Source organism: Phaenicophaeus curvirostris, chromosome 2 (genome assembly GCF_032191515.1).
Source record: "Phaenicophaeus curvirostris isolate KB17595 chromosome 2, BPBGC_Pcur_1.0, whole genome shotgun sequence".
In the NCBI taxonomy this organism is placed as follows: domain Eukaryota; kingdom Metazoa; phylum Chordata; class Aves; order Cuculiformes; family Cuculidae; genus Phaenicophaeus; species Phaenicophaeus curvirostris.
Window position 1 is genome coordinate 83979024 of NC_091393.1, and position 16784 is coordinate 83995807.

The 16784-nt window shown below is 41.6% G+C and overlaps 1 protein-coding gene across 3 annotated transcripts in view; it reads left to right on the plus strand.

Moving 5' to 3' along the window:
• The window catches only part of DISP1 (dispatched RND transporter family member 1), a 104123-nt gene extending 96167 nt beyond the window's left edge, over nt 1-7956 (plus strand). For 2 of the 3 annotated variants that reach the window (XM_069852711.1, XM_069852712.1), the window contains exon 8: nt 4275-7956. In XM_069852711.1, the coding sequence (XP_069708812.1) occupies nt 4275-7916 (3642 nt within the window). In that variant the 3' untranslated portion in view covers nt 7917-7956. The remainder of the gene's footprint in view (nt 1-4274) is intronic. The other variant, XM_069852713.1, reaches the window with a different exon arrangement.
• The last annotated feature ends 8828 nt before the right edge of the window (nt 7957-16784 follow it).

The following is a 16784-nucleotide window of genomic DNA, read 5'->3' on the forward strand; positions in this document are numbered from 1 at the left end:
AGTAAAGATGGCATTTAATTTGTTTAACTTCCATATATTTGAAACTTTAGTTTGCTGCCCATTGCCATCCAGTATGAGAGGACTTCACATTGTAAATGCCCTTTTTGGGGTCAGTCAGCCTGCATATGAAGTTAAAAAACAATGTTCAGTTTGTTCAGTCAGATTCTGTTGGGGAATTTGTTTGGTTTTGCTACTAATATCATCCAGACTGGGGTGGAAAAAGGTTGCTTTAGAAGGTTCTTTGCAGAAAGGACTATCTTAACTTTTACTGTGTGGTTCCTCTTAGAAGTATTATTCCATAGATTTTGTTCTTGTTTCCCAGAAAATAATTCCATTTTTCTTGCTTTTTCACCTTCAGATGAACTACCTTCATCCTCATAGCATATGTCATTTTCTTTGACATCCAGTGGGTCACTCAGAATATTTAAGTCAGAAGAGAAAAGGTTGGCAAATGGACAGTTACAGTAGCTAGAAATATAACCCAATTAAATAGATATGGGTATTGATACTTTCAGAGTAATATCAGATATATTTATCATTGCCTTTTAGATAACTGCATTAATTTAGCAAATTCCCAAACTATTTTCCCTAACAGCTGGCATTTGCTTGCTTAAAACGTTAGAAGTCTGGTGAAACATTGTATAATGAATCTCCCTTGACAGTCTGCTGACATGTATTTTGTTCAGGTCAGCCTCTGTTGGTGTAAGTGTTTTTTGTCCTTACGTGCTCATGAAATGTTCCTTATTGCCCTGTCAGAGATTATTGCACTGACAGGATGGCTCATGTGATTACTATTTATGTCTTTCAGTCAGAATGAGCCAGGTGAGCAAAGTTCAGTATTTAAACTAACCTGGCTTAGTTTTGTATGAACTGAGCTAGGGAGTAATGATATCGCCCATTTAATCAGGAAATACAGTGGAGAATAACCTTTTACAAGGGTAAAAATGAAAAGTTAGGGAAGAGATGCTAATCTGTGCATTTAACTGTACAGGTTTAGTCACACAGACAGCTGATTTAGGTAAATCCCAGGCAGTATAGATCACTTTGGGTTTGGGTTGGAAGGGACCTTAAAGATCATCCAGTTCCAACCCCCCTGCCATGGGCAGGGATGCCTCCCACTAGATCAGTCTGCCCAAGGCCCCACCCAGCCTGGCCTTGAACACTTCCAGGGATGGGGCACCACAGCTTCCCTGGGCAACCTGTGTCAGTGCCTCACCACCCTCATGGTGAAGAAATTCCTCCTTATGTCTAGTCTAAATCTGCCCCTCTCCAGTTTATATCCATTGCCCCTACCTAGTCCTATCACTACATGCCTTTGTAAAAAGTCCCTCCCCAAAGCAATGAATAAAAAAGGAAAAATCTTTCTGTATAGTAGAATAAAGACAGTTTGAAGAATACCTTTGAAGAATAATCTTTGTAATAGTTGCATTAGTCCTGAGGAATTTTGTTTTCCTTCCTGTATGCACATTTTGATAATAGTGTATTATTTCAAATACTATTTTACCTTCCTAGGGAAGGATAAAACAATTTCCTTCAAAAAACTAGCACCATCAAATTAGCTCTTCCTTTGAAATGAGAACACTTCAGAAAGTTATATGTTGGCTAATTCAGCTACACCCACAGTTGTATAGATATTTTGTAAAGAATATTGTTTCAGATAATGTTTCAATGGATCTTTCTTGTAATTTAGGTATTTACTTAAGGATGTAGTAATCGAATATCTCAGCTGAGCAGAAAAACAGTACAGCATGATAGCAGCATGGATTTTTAGCTAGGTAGGAGGCAAACCAATTGATAGGTAATTGGTGGTCTATATATGTAAATTTATAATAAAAAACAGATACTCAGGGCTCAGAAAGGGCTGAAGCTTTTTTCAGTATTTTATTTTTGTAGAATGCTTGTTACTTACAAATAACATGTCTGAACGATTTTAAACCTTTCTAACAATTTATAAGCATTTCTAATGCTTCTTATAGCTCGTGGAGTGCTGTGATATGCCCCTTTTCTGAATGCTGTATTTGGCTAGCAGCCAGTGTCTAGAGAGGATGCTGACTTGTAGGGCAGCTATCGGAGGAAATTGATGACTTCAGTGACCTTCTGGTCTTAAAGACTCTCCTCTGGCTGATGTTAATTTTGTTGTTGAATTCATGCTTGTTTAGGGCCACAATTCTGTTGAAATAAGTGGCAAAGCTTTGTGTATTCAAAGACAGGAAAATCAGATGCTGTTTTCTAGAAGTGCAAACCTTAGAATTAATGTATTTTTCTGGTGATGAGCACCAACTAGTGTTTGCTTTATTATGAGTCCTCTGTGTTAATTGCATTCCCATCTGCTTGTAACTACTTTAACTATATGTTTTACTGACACTTAGGGGCTCCATCCTGCAGCTGCTCAGCATATGGTAGTCCTATAATCTTCATGGAAACATTATATACAAAATAGTTATAGGAGGTGTTGGACTAGGTGACCTTCATGGTCCCTTTGAACCCAAACCATTCTATACGTTCAAATTTTTTCTGCTTGGATAGGAATAGGCCTTCCTTTTGACTTTTAATTGGAGAATGTTTTCCTTGTAAACCATAAACCGTCATTTTATAAACATTGAAGACAGTAAATTATGTCCTCAGAGAGCTTTCCTAAAACTGTATTTGTGATTCTTTGTCACTGTGTAGATCCGTTTGGGCAGATGTGCCCACAGACGAGGATAGATACAGCATTTGTGCAGGTGGCACAGCTTAGTTTCCTTACTTGCTCTAAAATAAATGGAAGTGTTGTCATTGGCACATCAAGTCCAGCAGCAAAATGGCCTTTTCGATTCCTTTGGGTCACCAACGAAGCCCAGTGCCACAATATATTAACATATTACATAGCACTAGATTTTGCATTTTAATTCCTAATTTCCAGTGGCCAGCTCATGTTACTTTATATTTGGCAACAGTTAGTTTATCAGTGAGTGATTCTGGCCTCCAGCAAGTGCTGAAGAACAGCATATAAACCTTGTTGTCCCATCTTGAACTTAATTGCATAGAGAAGACAATACAGTCCTTTCCTCTCAGTTTGCCTATTATAACCTCATAGGATTAACCTGGAGATGTGCCATGAAAAATACAGATATGCTATTTTAGTGCTTCCTTTTATTTAGTGGGTTGTTCAGTTTTTCCTGAGTTTGCATGTATGAGTGTTTTTTTCTGGAAACAATCAAACATGAATTATCCTGTTTTTTTGGAGTGCCAGTTTCTTACTGTTCAGAAACAAGCTGACAAAACTAAGTCCATGTTAAAGCTTTTATAACTACTGTGAGAATCCTAAAGTGCAGGAGTTTTGTCTGCATTATAAAGAATTGCTAATAATAAACTGGTGCAGTTTTGCTAAACAAAAAAAAGATGAAAGTGCTGTATTTTGGATCACCTGCATTTAAAACATACACAAATAATGGTTTTGGAGCCCAATCCTGTAAACTCTTATGCACATGCCAAGGGTGCCTGTTTGTCCCCATGACTTTTCTGGCTTCGCTGCTAGTGCATCTTCCTCCACTCCTGAGTCAACTTTTGAGACTTTGTTCCTCAGTGGGTGCAGCACTCAGAGGCACAACTGCCGTCTCTGTGCAGCAGGGCTTATTTTGGGGTGCTTCATGCCACGGCGGAATTATCTTGTGCTTGTGCCTTGGAAATTCTGTATGACTTAGGGACACACAGTGCCTGGGTGACAGGCTGACCTGGTTGGAGGAAATGTCTGTCAGCTGTACAAGAGCTGATGAAGTCTCATAAAGTGAGGGTTGTAGAAGAGAGATCAGATAATGGAAGATGTCATAAAGCTGTCACTTTCTTTCTGTATGGTAAGTCCCTTCCTCTCCTAGGAACTCCAGTATGTAATTCCAAGCTGAATGAAACTTTATTGATGTATGGCTGATCGTTTATTTTCAGGACTAGGTGTGAGGTAATAGAAGAGAGTTAACAGTCCTCAGTCTCATAAAAAAACTTCAGGGTGTCTTCAAGCAATAGAATTACAATATTCTTATTGCTTTTGCCAATTTTATGCCACTGTGACAAGTCAGTATACTGGTTTAGTCTGCTTCATGTAAGAGGATGCTGATAAAAAGCAATGTGTGTGGAAATTTAAATTTAAAATTTAAATTTAGAATTTAAAATGTTAAGACAAAAAGGACCACTAGGTGGAATTTCATCACTTCAGGATTTTTTTTGTTGTGGGTGAATGTTTCTAATCATTCAGACTGGTACTTTAAACTGTATCTTCTGCCCTGCCTGTCTTTACACAGATCAGATCCCATTCCCAGTTTGGTGATCTCTGCCAGAGAGCCACTGCTGCTTCATGCTGTCCCAGCTGGACACTGGGCAACTATATTGCTATTCTAAACAACAGGTCATCGTGTCAGAAAATTGTAGAACGGGATGTCTCTCACACCCTAAAGCTGCTTCGCACATGTGCCAAATACTACTACAATGGAACCCTGGGGCCAGACTGCTGGGATATGAATGCCAAAAGGAAGGACCAACTCAAGTGTACAAACGTGCCTCGCAAATGTACCAAGTACAATGCTGTTTACCAGATCCTTCACTACCTAGTGGACAAGGATTTTCTAAGCCCAAAGACAGCTGACTATGTTTTACCAGCTTTAAAATACAGCATGCTCTTCTCCCCTACTGAGAAGGGAGAAAGCATGATGAGTATTTACTTAGATAACTTTGAGAACTGGAACGCTTCTGATGGTGTAACAACCGTTACAGGGATTGAGTTTGGAATAAAACATAGATTGTTTCAAGATTACCTGTTGATGGATACTGTGTATCCTGCCATAGCCATTGTAATTGTTTTATTAGTTATGTGTGTATACACAAAGTCCATGTTTATTACGCTGATGACTATGTTTGCAATAATTAGTTCCTTGATTATTTCTTACTTTCTCTATCGGGTAGTATTTAATTTTGAGTTCTTTCCATTCATGAATCTCACTGCATTGATTATTCTTGTTGGGATTGGGGCAGATGATGCTTTTGTCTTATGTGACGTTTGGAACTACACAAAATTTGATAAACCTCATGCTGGCACCTCTGAGACAGTGAGCATCACGTTGCAGCATGCTGCTCTTTCTATGTTTGTCACAAGTTTTACTACCGCTGCTGCCTTCTATGCTAATTATGTCAGCAATATCACAGCAATCAGGTGTTTCGGTGTTTATGCTGGCACTGCCATTTTGGTGAATTATGTTTTAATGGTTACATGGTTACCTGCTGTAGTTGTGTTACACGAACGATACCTTCTCAATATTTTCAGTTGCTTTAAGAAACCTCAGCAGAGGGTATACAACCACAAAACCTGCTGGACAGTGTTGAGCCAAATGTTCCACAAGGTTATTTTTGCAATCTCTGAAGCATCTAGGATATTTTTTGAAAAAGTTTTGCCATGCATTGTTATCAAATTTCGATATATTTGGCTTTTCTGGTTCCTTGCCTTAACAATTGGTGGAGCATATATTGTGTGTGTAAATCCAAAGATGAAATTGCCGTCATTGGAGCTTTCCGAGTTTCAGGTATTTAGGTCTTCTCACCCATTTGAACGATACGATGCAGAATACAAAAAGCTTTTTATGTTTGAACGTGTCCACCATGGAGAAGAGCTCCATATGCCAATTACAGTAATCTGGGGTGTCACACCTGAGGATAATGGTGACCCTTTAAACCCTAAAAGTAAAGGAAAGCTCCAGTTAGACAGCAGTTTTAATATCGCTAGCCCAGCTTCACAGGTTTGGATTTTGCATTTCTGTCAGAAGTTAAGAAATCAAACATTTTATTATCAGACTGAAGAACAAGACTTCACAAGCTGCTTTATTGAAACATTTAAGCAGTGGATGGAAAATCAAGACTGCGATGAGCCATCCCTTTACCCCTGCTGCAGCCACTGGAGCTTTCCATACAAACAAGAAGTTTTTGAATTATGTATCAAGAGAGCTATAATGGAGCTAGAAAGAAGCACGGGGTATCATTTAGATAGCAAAACCCCAGGTCCTCGCTTTGACCTAAATGACACTATCAGGGCAGTGGTGTTGGAGTTCCAAAGCACCTACCTCTTCACACTCGCTTATGAAAAAATGCATCAGTTCTACAAAGAGGTGGACTCATGGATTTCAAGTGAGCTTAGTTCTGCTCCTGAAGGGCTTAGCAATGGTTGGTTTGTGAGTAACCTTGAATTTTATGATCTTCAGGACAGTCTTTCTGATGGTACTCTAATTGCCATGGGTCTTTCAGTTGCTGTTGCATTTAGCGTAATGCTTCTTACAACTTGGAACATAATTATAAGCCTTTATGCAATAGTTTCGATAGCTGGAACTATTTTTGTCACTGTAGGTTCTCTGGTTCTTCTTGGATGGGAACTGAATGTGTTGGAATCTGTCACTATTTCAGTGGCTGTGGGCTTATCTGTAGACTTTGCTGTTCATTATGGAGTGGCTTATCGCTTAGCTCCTGACCCTGACCGAGAGGGAAAGGTAATTTTTTCTCTAAGCCGTATGGGTTCTGCTATTGCAATGGCTGCATTGACTACATTTGTAGCTGGAGCAATGATGATGCCCTCTACAGTGCTGGCATACACACAGCTTGGCACTTTTATGATGCTCATAATGTGCATTAGTTGGGCTTTTGCAACATTCTTCTTCCAGTGCATGTGCCGATGCCTTGGACCACAGGGCACTTGTGGCCAGATTCCACTACCGAAAAAACTGCGGTGTAATGCCTTCTCTCAGACCTTTTCAGGAGCCCAAGGAGGCAGAGGTCAAAATAAATCACATCCTATTAGCAAATATCAGCTGGACTCCGGAAGTCAAAAGCCAGAAATGGAGCATGAGCACTATGAGCTTGAGCCTCTAGCATCACAAACCAGTATCTGTAACCCTGCAGAGAAAGTGACTTATGAAGAAACTCATATCTGCTCAGAGCTCTTCAGCAGCAGGCCCCAAAATACTTGTATGCCTAAACATTCAGCCTGTAATAGTGAAGTAAGCAAAAGCATAAAAAATGTTGCTAGTTCAGCTATGCTGCAGACATCTATTGACCAACATACCTTATGTCCAGTTTTCTCTCAAAACCGGCAGTGTAGCTGTCCTAATGCATATAAGCAACTGGCAGTGAAATGGAGCCCCCACTCGTGTCAACAGTTGAGCGATACCTTCTGTTACCAGTGTTCTTCACCAGGAACTGTACAGATCCAAAGCTCTGTTGCTCCTATAAATGCTTTACAGCAAGCTGCTGAAAGTTATGTGCATCCAGTCCAGCATGTCCTCCACTGCAGTTGCCTTCAAGGAAGACTCAAAAGAACAATGACGCAGAACTCTCTGCCTAAAAATTTTTTCCTCCAGTCTGTGCAACAGTTTCAGGCACATCAAAGAATAAATAGGACAGGTTTACGTGCTCATCAAAACCCAGAGGAAAACGTAAGAACTGTTCCAAAGGTGATGAGCTCCTCACAGTTCCTCTGCCGAAACGCAGGACCTCTAATAGTGTGTTGCTCTGAATGTGAGAACAGTGCATCAAATAGCCAAAAGGGATTCTACCAACAGACAGACAAGTGTGATGAAAAGAGTAGTACAGAGGCGAATGGGGTTGAAAGCAAGAAAGCCTCTCCGTCAAAGCAGAAGAAGAAAGCTGAGAGCAAGGTAGATCAGCACTCTTTGCAGAATGACCAGGTTTTGAAGGCTGACCAAAATAATAAAAAACATCTGCTCAACAGATCAGTGCGAGAGGCTCGCTATGAGGGTTGCAGTGAAAATTCACACTGTTGTAGCAAGGCTATCACAATGAAATGCAATTCTGTTGACTGTCAAATGCCAAACATTGAAGCCAATGTGCCTCCTATGTTAATGCGCCCAGAACTTTCCAATGAAAGTTTGTTAATAAAAACACTATAATAAACCTTTAATTTGGCAATACTGTGTCTCTCTTTTAAAAGTAAGTTTAAAATGCTAGAAAGTCCTGAATAAATATGAATTACAATTTGCATTTTGGAGTGAAAAATATCTTTTATAGAACAGAAAGAGTTACACATTTCATAAAGCCGTTACACGTCGCAAAACCTGATGTTGTCAAGAATGTTTTTTTCTGTAACTCATAAGCTGGATTATGCTTAATTTATGAAAAGTTAATTACGAAATGTAATTTTTGAAAGACCAGCTCTGCAGCATAGCCTGTTTTGGGAATATTTTTAACTGTTTATCCTAACAAAATCTAAAGAAATGCTCTTGGACATCAACAGCACTTGCACCACCGTTGTGCATCTGAGTATATAGTAAAGTACATAATTTAAACTGCCCTTTCTGGCAGTTGCTAGAAAAGTATAATCACAAGAAAAGTATAATTCGTCTGTACAGCATATGTATGTGTATAAAATCAGGAGTTATAAAATTGGGCATGAAGTGCCTTGCAAACACTGAACTTCTTCCCACAAAGTATGGAAATTAGAAGTAAATCTACTGTGGAGAAAAGCATAGTTAATGGGTGTTCTAGACTTACTGTCAGTAGTATCAGATTAAGTCAATTCAAAAGACTGAAAGACAAAAATCAAAATATTAGGCTTTGAGTTTCCTTTCCCAGAAGATTTCCAAGATGTAGTTACAAACACTGAACTAAACCATGTAACCAAGACACTGGATTTCAGACATTGCGTTTGTGTGACTACAGGGTTTAGACAAATGACTGTCGTGGTTTTGTCATGGGAAAATCTGCCAGTCTCATCGTGCAGGGAGAGTAGATCTGAGAGCTGGAACTGTGTGGTATGCCGTAACTGTTATGCACCTAAATGACAAATCTCTCTTCATATAATGGTTTGGTTATGCTAATTATGTTGATTTGATAATCACAAATGACAGAAGATAGATTTCATGGACTTAGGCGATATCATGTACTTGGTGTGCTGTGAATCACTGGAGGAAAAGCCTGTTTTTTTCTGTTCTAATGCTCATGTTGAAGGGGCGTAGAAGATTAATATCGTATGCGCTTTGATTTGTCTGGGAGTAGTGATGTTAGTGCTTTTATTACCCAGTGTCTGGAACAGAATAATAGGTTGAATTCTACAGAAAAAGCTAAAATGGTTTTACAAGGTTTCAGAAGAGAAGCGTTCTTTCTTAACTATAAAATAAAACTCACTTTTAGTTCTTTTAAAACTCATAACTCAGTTCAGAGGCAGCTTCATTCTAAATGTTTGTAATGAGAGCAATTCAAGGATTTTCTGTGCTCCATAGAGGCTGTTAATTATAAAGAGCTAAGACTTGAAGTGCTAGCAGTCCAAAGAAATTAAAAGGGATAAGAACTAAACAGGGCTGTTGCAGTTACTATTGTCCAGCTTTCTTCCTGACCACTGCACCTGCCTGAGTACAGTTTCTGTGAGGTGCATGTGTAACTCACTAAGCAGTAAATCGTTCCTGAAATAAAAACAAAGTTATGATAGTTTAATGGGCCTGCTGTCAGACCTTGCCAAAGCTGTGTGTAATGCTTATGTAGTGCCTATTACATCTGCTGTCATTCACAGCTGTGCCTTTGAGACCTGGACCTTATGGGAGGTCCCCAGCTAACGCATACAGTACAACATAGGACATTTTGAGCTGGTGAACTCAAAATTGAAGTTTTTTCTAAGCCAGCATTCCACAAGTGCATTCTGCATAAGGAACCCCTTCCGACTGCTTATGTAAATAACTACTTTTATAATGGTGAGGTAAGTGATAAAGATTAAATATGGTATTTTCATTAAGAATTGTATGTTCTTTAAGGCTGATATTGTAAAAAAGAAAGGGTGGGGGCAGATAAGCCTTTGACACAGTTTCTCACAGCGTTCTGCTTCAGAAACTGTCAGCCTCTGGCCTGGACAGGCGCACACTCTCCTGGGTGGAAAACTGGTTGGATGGCCGGGCCCAGAGAGTGGTGGGAAATGGTGTGAAATCCAGCTGGAGGCCAGTGACAAGTGGGGTCCCCCAGGGCTCAGTGCTGGGTCCAGCCCTGTTCAATGTCTTCATCAATGATCTGGATGAAGGCATCGAGTGCACCGTTAGCAAGTTTGTGGACGACACTAAGCTGGGTGGAAGTGTCGATCTGCTGGAGGGTCGGGAGGCTCTGCAAAGGGATCTGGACAGGCTGGACCGCTGGGCAGAGTCCAATGGCATGAGGTTTAACAAGGCCAAATGCCGGGTCCTGCACTTGGGGCACAACAACCCTATGCAGTGCTACAGACTAGGAGAAGTCTGTCTAGAAAGCTGCCTGGAGGAGAGAGACCTGGGTGTGTTGGTTGACAACCGACTGAATATGAGCCAGCAGTGTGCCCAGGTGGCCAAGAAGGCCAATGGCATCTTGGCTTGTATCAGAAACGGCGTGACCAGCAGGTCCAGGGAGGTTATCCTCCCTCTGTACTCGGCACTGGTGAGACCGCTCCTCAAATACTGTGTTCATTTCTGGGCCCCTCACCACAAGAAGGATGTTGAGGCTCTGGAACGAGTCCAGAGAAGAGCAACAAAGCTGGTGAAGGGGCTGGAGAACAGGCCTTATGAGGAGCAGCTGAGAGAGCTGGGGTTGTTTAGCCTGGAGAAGAGGAGGCTGAGGGGAGACCTCATTGCTCTCTACAACTACCTGAAAGGACGTTGTAGAGAGGAGGGTGCTGGCCTCTTCTTCCTAGTGTCAGGGGACAGGACAAGAGGGAATGGCCTCAAGCTCCGCCAGGGGAGGTTTAGGCTAGACGTTAGGAAAAAATACTTTACAGAAAGGGTCATTGGGCACTGGAACAGGCTGCCCAGGGAGGTGGTTGAGTGACCTTCCCTGGAGGTGTTTAAGGCACGGGTGGATGAGGTGCTGAGGGATATGGTTTAGTGTTTGATGGGAACGGTTGGACTCGATGATCCGGTGGGTCTCTTCCAACCTGGTTATTCTGTGATTCTGTGATTCTGTGATAAGGAGTCACAATGTAATATACTTTATAAAAGATTAATATGAGCTGATGTACTTGGCTAGCAAACAGTATCCTTGTTGTATTTGCCTTTTGTGACTTTGCCATTGCCTGCCCGCTAGCTTCCTTCTTTTTCCCAAACTATTTAGCTGGACAAGGAGCAATCACTGAAAGTTTAATACTTATACGTGTAGCACCATTGATATGTGTGTGCAGCATCTATGTCAGTCCATGCAGGGACTCTAAAATCCAAGCCGGTGTGATTGCTGGAGCATGGAAGAGAGTAGGAGTTGGTTCCAGAGATAGCTGCAGGTTAGTGAGGCTATACATTACATGATCCCCAGAAAACTCAGGGAAAAAAATAAATATTAATTAAGTTTTTATAGGCTACTAGAAGCAGGTGAGGAGAGGTAGGATTCTGTTCGACTCCAGGAAATTTAAACAAGGACTGTTGTATCCTACTGAGACATCTAAGAGTTATCAATGATTGCCAAGTCCCAAGGAAAGCTGATGAGCCCACAATACTTTCATTTCTTTTAATTGATTGCTCTCACTGAGGTCCTCCCTTGCACTGGGATCACATAGCGAATGTGGAGATGTGCATGCCACACTGGCTACATGTAGTGCTTCTCTTGTAGGCTGCCTGCTTGGGATGAGGGCACTGGCACTGGCTAGCATGTCCTTTATGAAGTGACAGGGTCCTGCCTTTAGAAGATGTGACCTTTATTTCTATGGAGAATCATGCTGGGGTAATTACCAGATTAGGCAAAGATTTGGTAATTGTTCTGGCAGCGATGACAAGTGTAGCTTCGGACTTGACAGATGAGCTTTCTGTCTTTTCGAAGTCTAGAAATACTTCACTGTAACTCGTACATGCAGCGAGTCTTTAAAGTGACATCTCTTTGATTATCCAATAGAGGAAAGAGACTTGATGTGAGAAAAATGGTTGGCAAAGTCCCATGGGAGACAGTCCTTAAGGGCAAGTAAGCCCATGAGGGCTGGGAGCTCTTCAAAGAGGAAATCCTAGCAGCTCAGGAGAAAGCCATCCCCATGTTCCAGAAAAAAAGCCGGCAGGGGAAAAAAACAGCTTGGTTGAACAGAGAGATCTTGAGTGATATCAAGAAGAGAAATGTCTATGAGCTCTGGAAGAAGGGACAGGCCTCTTGGGTGGACTACAGGAGGGAAGTGAGATTGTGTAGAGAAAAAATCAGAAGGGCTAAGGCTCAGCTAGAAATCAGATTGGCCAAGTCTGTGAAAGATAACAAAAAAAATCTTTCTATAAATATATAAATAATAAAAGGAGGACTAGGGAGACCATACAGTCCCTATTGGACGTAGAAGGAACAACAGTGACAAGGGATGAGGAAAAGGCTGAGGTACTTAATGCCTTCTTTGCCTCAGTCTTTAAGAGTAAAGAAAGTTGTTCCGTCTGTGTACAAACCCGGGAGCTAGAGGAGCAGAATAAGGCTCCCATGATCCAAGAGGACGTGGTCAGAGCCTTGCTTGGCCGACTAGACACCCACAAGTCTATGGGGCCAGATGGGATCCACCTAAGTGTATTAAAGGAGCTGGCGGATGTGCTGGCCAAACCCCTTTCCACCATCTTCCAACAGTTCTGGAAGACTGGGGAAGTCCCACTGGACTGAAGGCTGGCTGATGTTGTGCCCATCTACAAGAAGGGTTGCAGGGAGGATCCAGGGAACTACAGGCCTGTCAGGCTGACCTCAGTGCCAGGGAAAGTCATGGAGCAGGTGATCTTGAGTGCTATCATGAAGCACATGCAGGAGAACCAGGTGATCAGGCCCAGTCAACACGGGTTCACAAAAGGCAGGTCTTGCCAAACTAACCTGATCGCCTTCTATGATAATGTGATTTGGCTGATGGATGAGGGAAAGGCTGTGGATGTGGTCTTCCTGAACTTCAGTAAAGCCTTTGACAGTTTCTTAGAGCATTCTGCTTGAGAAACTGTCAGCCTCTGGCCTGGACAGGCGCACACTCTCCTGGGTGGAAAACTGGTTGGATGGCCGGGCCCAGAGAGTGGTGGGAAATGGTGTGAAATCCAGCTGGAGGCCAGTGACAAGTGGGGTTCCCCAGGGCTCAGTGCTGGGTCCAGCCCTGTTCAATGTCTTCATCAATGATCTGGATGAAGGCATCGAGTGCACCCTTAGCAAGTTTGTGGATGACACTAAGCTGGGTGGAAGTGTCGATCTGCTGGAGGGTCGGGAGGCTCTGCAAAGGAATCTGAACAGGCTGGACCGCTGGGCAGAGTCTAGTGGCATGAGGTTTAACAAGGCTGAGTGCCGGGTCCTGCACTTGGGGCACAACAACCCTGTGCAGTGCTACAGACTAGGAGAAGTCTGTCTAGAAAGCTGCCCAGAGGAGAAGGACCTGGGGACAGCCGACTGAACATGAGCCAGCAGTGTGCGCAGGTGGCCAAGAAGGCCAATGGCATCTTGGCTTGTATCAAAAATAGCATGACCAGCAGGTCCAGGGAGGTTATTCTCCCTCTGTACTCGGCACTGGTGAGACTGCTCCTCGAATACTGTGTTCATTTCTGGGCCCCTCACCACAAGAAGGATGTTGAGGCTCTGGAGCGAGTCCAGAGAAGAACAATGAAGCTGGTGAGGGGGCTGGAGAACAGGCCTTATGAGGAACGGCTGAGAGAGCTGGGGTTGTTTAGCCTGGAGAAGAGGAGGCTGAGGGGAGACCTCATTGCTCTCTACAACTATCTGAAAGGAAGTTGTGGAGAGGAGGGTGATGGCCTCTTCTCCCAAGTGACAGGGGACAGGATGAGAGGGAATGGCCTCAAGCTCTGCCAGGGGAGGTTTAGTCTGGACATTAGGAAAAAATTCTTCACGGAAAGGGTCATTGGGCACTGTAACAGGCTGCCCAGGGAGGTGGTTGAGTGACCTTCCCTGGAGGTGTTTAAGGGACGGCTGGACAAGGCACTGAGGGGCATGGTTTAGTATTTGATAGGTATGGTTGGACTCAATGATCCGATGGGTCTTTCCCAACCTGGTGATTCTGTGATTCTATGATTCTATGAAAACAGTGGTCTCGTTGTGGCTCTGAAATTGCTAGTACACTTTCTTCAGGAGTAAATCATCTTCCTGTGAATAGGACTTGAGACCAACTTTCAAATTCACCTGGACAAATTCAAAACTTACATTTAACATATGAGATAACTTAGTGGTCTGTGTTGTCCATAGGGACTGTATTTTTCAGTTTACAATTAGATTCATCATGCAGGTAATACAATGATCAGTTGAACAAAAAATGATATGATCGTTTACAATTGAGCCTTCAAAATATTAAACCATGCTCAACATATAATCAGTCCATCAAAATATTGGTAGATGGGTAGGTAGCTGGTATAGTAACTTAAGGTTTTTCTAAAGTTGTTATTTCATTGTATTTGTTTTTTAAGAAAGTTAAACCCAGTCTTTTTACAGTCACCTCCTATCACTTAGGTTTGCTCTTTTTTAACTAATGTGGGAGAATTGCTTTGAAATGCTTCAAGTTAGGAACACCTCTAATTTTGCCAGATGGAGCCCTGGCAGTTAGTCAAGAAAGCTCTAAAAATACAGGTTGGCAAATGACAAAAATTTTAGCATTGTAAGAAATGTCAAACGTGATCAAAATGGAATATATGTTACTCATATAGCATATGTTATACTACTTAATATAGGTAGCAGATGGGTGATTTGGGCCAAAATCACACTGACTTCATTGAACCGACCTTAAATTTTTTCCGTATGCTGGCAAGCTACATTGAATGTTACATCTGCCAATAATATCTGAAATGCCTATACATGTAGCTTTTGATTTACGATGATGAATTGGGACACCGTCCTACTAAGCATTGTACATTCCCACAGTGTGAAAGAACACTCGCCTTTGCAAAAAAAAAAGCTCAGTCTATATAAGTAAGAGAGGCTGGAGGAAAGGCAGTAGCTTGTCTGAGTTGGTAGCAGATCTCTGCAGACTCCTGAATTTGGATCCAATGTCTCTGTTGTAGAACTACTCTCACTTGTTATCCTTTGACTGTTTATTCAGACTGGCATCGGTCATCCCGCCTCTTTATATCTCAGCAGTTTACTCACTTTATCACAATAGGGTCTCAGGAGCCTGGATAGCCTGTAAAATACATAGTGCACAGCTTAGAGAGGCTGCAGGTTTTAGGTACTACGATGCTATAACTTCTGATTACTAAGTGGTCTTAACACAATGTGGAATCTTGACTTTACTGTTCCCTTTACTTGGCAGCTTGTATTCCAAGTGTTTTTCCTAAGGTCTCCACTTTAGAAAGTCGCATAGACTCAGGTGCTTCCTGAAGACAAGTAATTTTCCACAGATTCTTGAAATGTAGTAAAGGTAACATGTCCAACTTGCGTTTGGATTCCATTTTTTAGGTTTTGATAAATGTCACTTCACCTGTAGATGGAATATGTCCATCACCAGGAGCAGGTGGTTGTTGCTCTTATTTAAATTCTCTTAGTCAAAAATGCATGTTGAGTCTAGTTCCCAAACTGTTAATTAAAACTCGTGCTGATTTGTCTGCCTAACACTGCAGGCTGGCCACAATGTTGGTAGCATTAGCAGTTGAACCCTTCCAGCAATGAGTCTGTACAGCAGATGGATGGATTTGCTTTGAGGCCTAAACAAACTTTCTTAAGCCCTTGTAAAGCCTTAACCAAAGTTGTCCATAGATTTATCTTAATAGCAATTCTAGCACATTTTTCCATGGCTTAGGAAAGGAGCAATTTATTCATAACTAAGTTTTAGGTAATGCTGACTATATTGCAGTGCCCTGATGCTTGAAAACAGTATGACTAGAATATAAACTGAGTAATGGCAGATCCTTAAAAATTTGACCTAAGCCATGTCTTCTGCATATTCAATAACAGGAAATGTCATAGTTTAAGTCTTAAGATGGGTGATATACTAAGTTTATTACAGAGTTTATGTATATTTTAAGTCATTTTCAGGACAAATGAATGAGAAGTGAGGACAGCTTGCCTTGGGATATCTAATAAGGCGACACCTCTGGTTGTCTGCCCTCACCCAACCCTAGCAGCAGGTAGCCTGAAATCACCTTGCTACGATGGCAGTGTTTGGGGCACAGGCTGCATCAGCCACCCCTTCTCCCATTCTTTCATGCATGAAGTTCTTCATTTTGTAATAAGAGCACCTGAGTGTTGCAAGCTGGGATTCAACCCTTGCTTTAATGGTATGAATCAAAAATAAGTTAATTTGAGTTACTGGAGCTGTGTTGATGTAAGAAAGAGGTATCACAACCACTGAGTTCTTGACTCTCATAAGAATTCCTAGTGTGCTTTAGCGTTTGGCCCTAAATCCATTCTCTGAGAGAGATGTTCATGTGCAAAACCGGAACCCATGGATGTCCTTACAGTTTAGGTAAAAATGAACAGAAACAGGCAACGGAAGGCAAATGAACTCGGTACTGAAAAGACAACACAGGAAGATGGGTTTAGCAGGGCTTTGAGTGGAGAGTACTGTCAGTGCCATCTTGCAGTGCAAGGGTAGATACACTCTTTTACTTTATATTATAAAAATAGTCTGATTAGATATATATTTTTAATCTGTGTTTTTAAAAATTATGTTTTCAATAACTATTTATATGATATGTAATAGTATTGTCTAAAATAATTCCCAAGTGATCTGATGTGGCATGTCTGAACATGAAACCTTTTTCCAAATGTACATTCTTTTCAATCTGACAAAGCTTGAATTTATGGCTGTCATAGCAGCAAAGCTGTCCAAAACCTTTATTCACCCTTTCTTCTAGTCTGTGTTCTTAGTTACGGTTCTTTCTCATCTGACTCTAAAC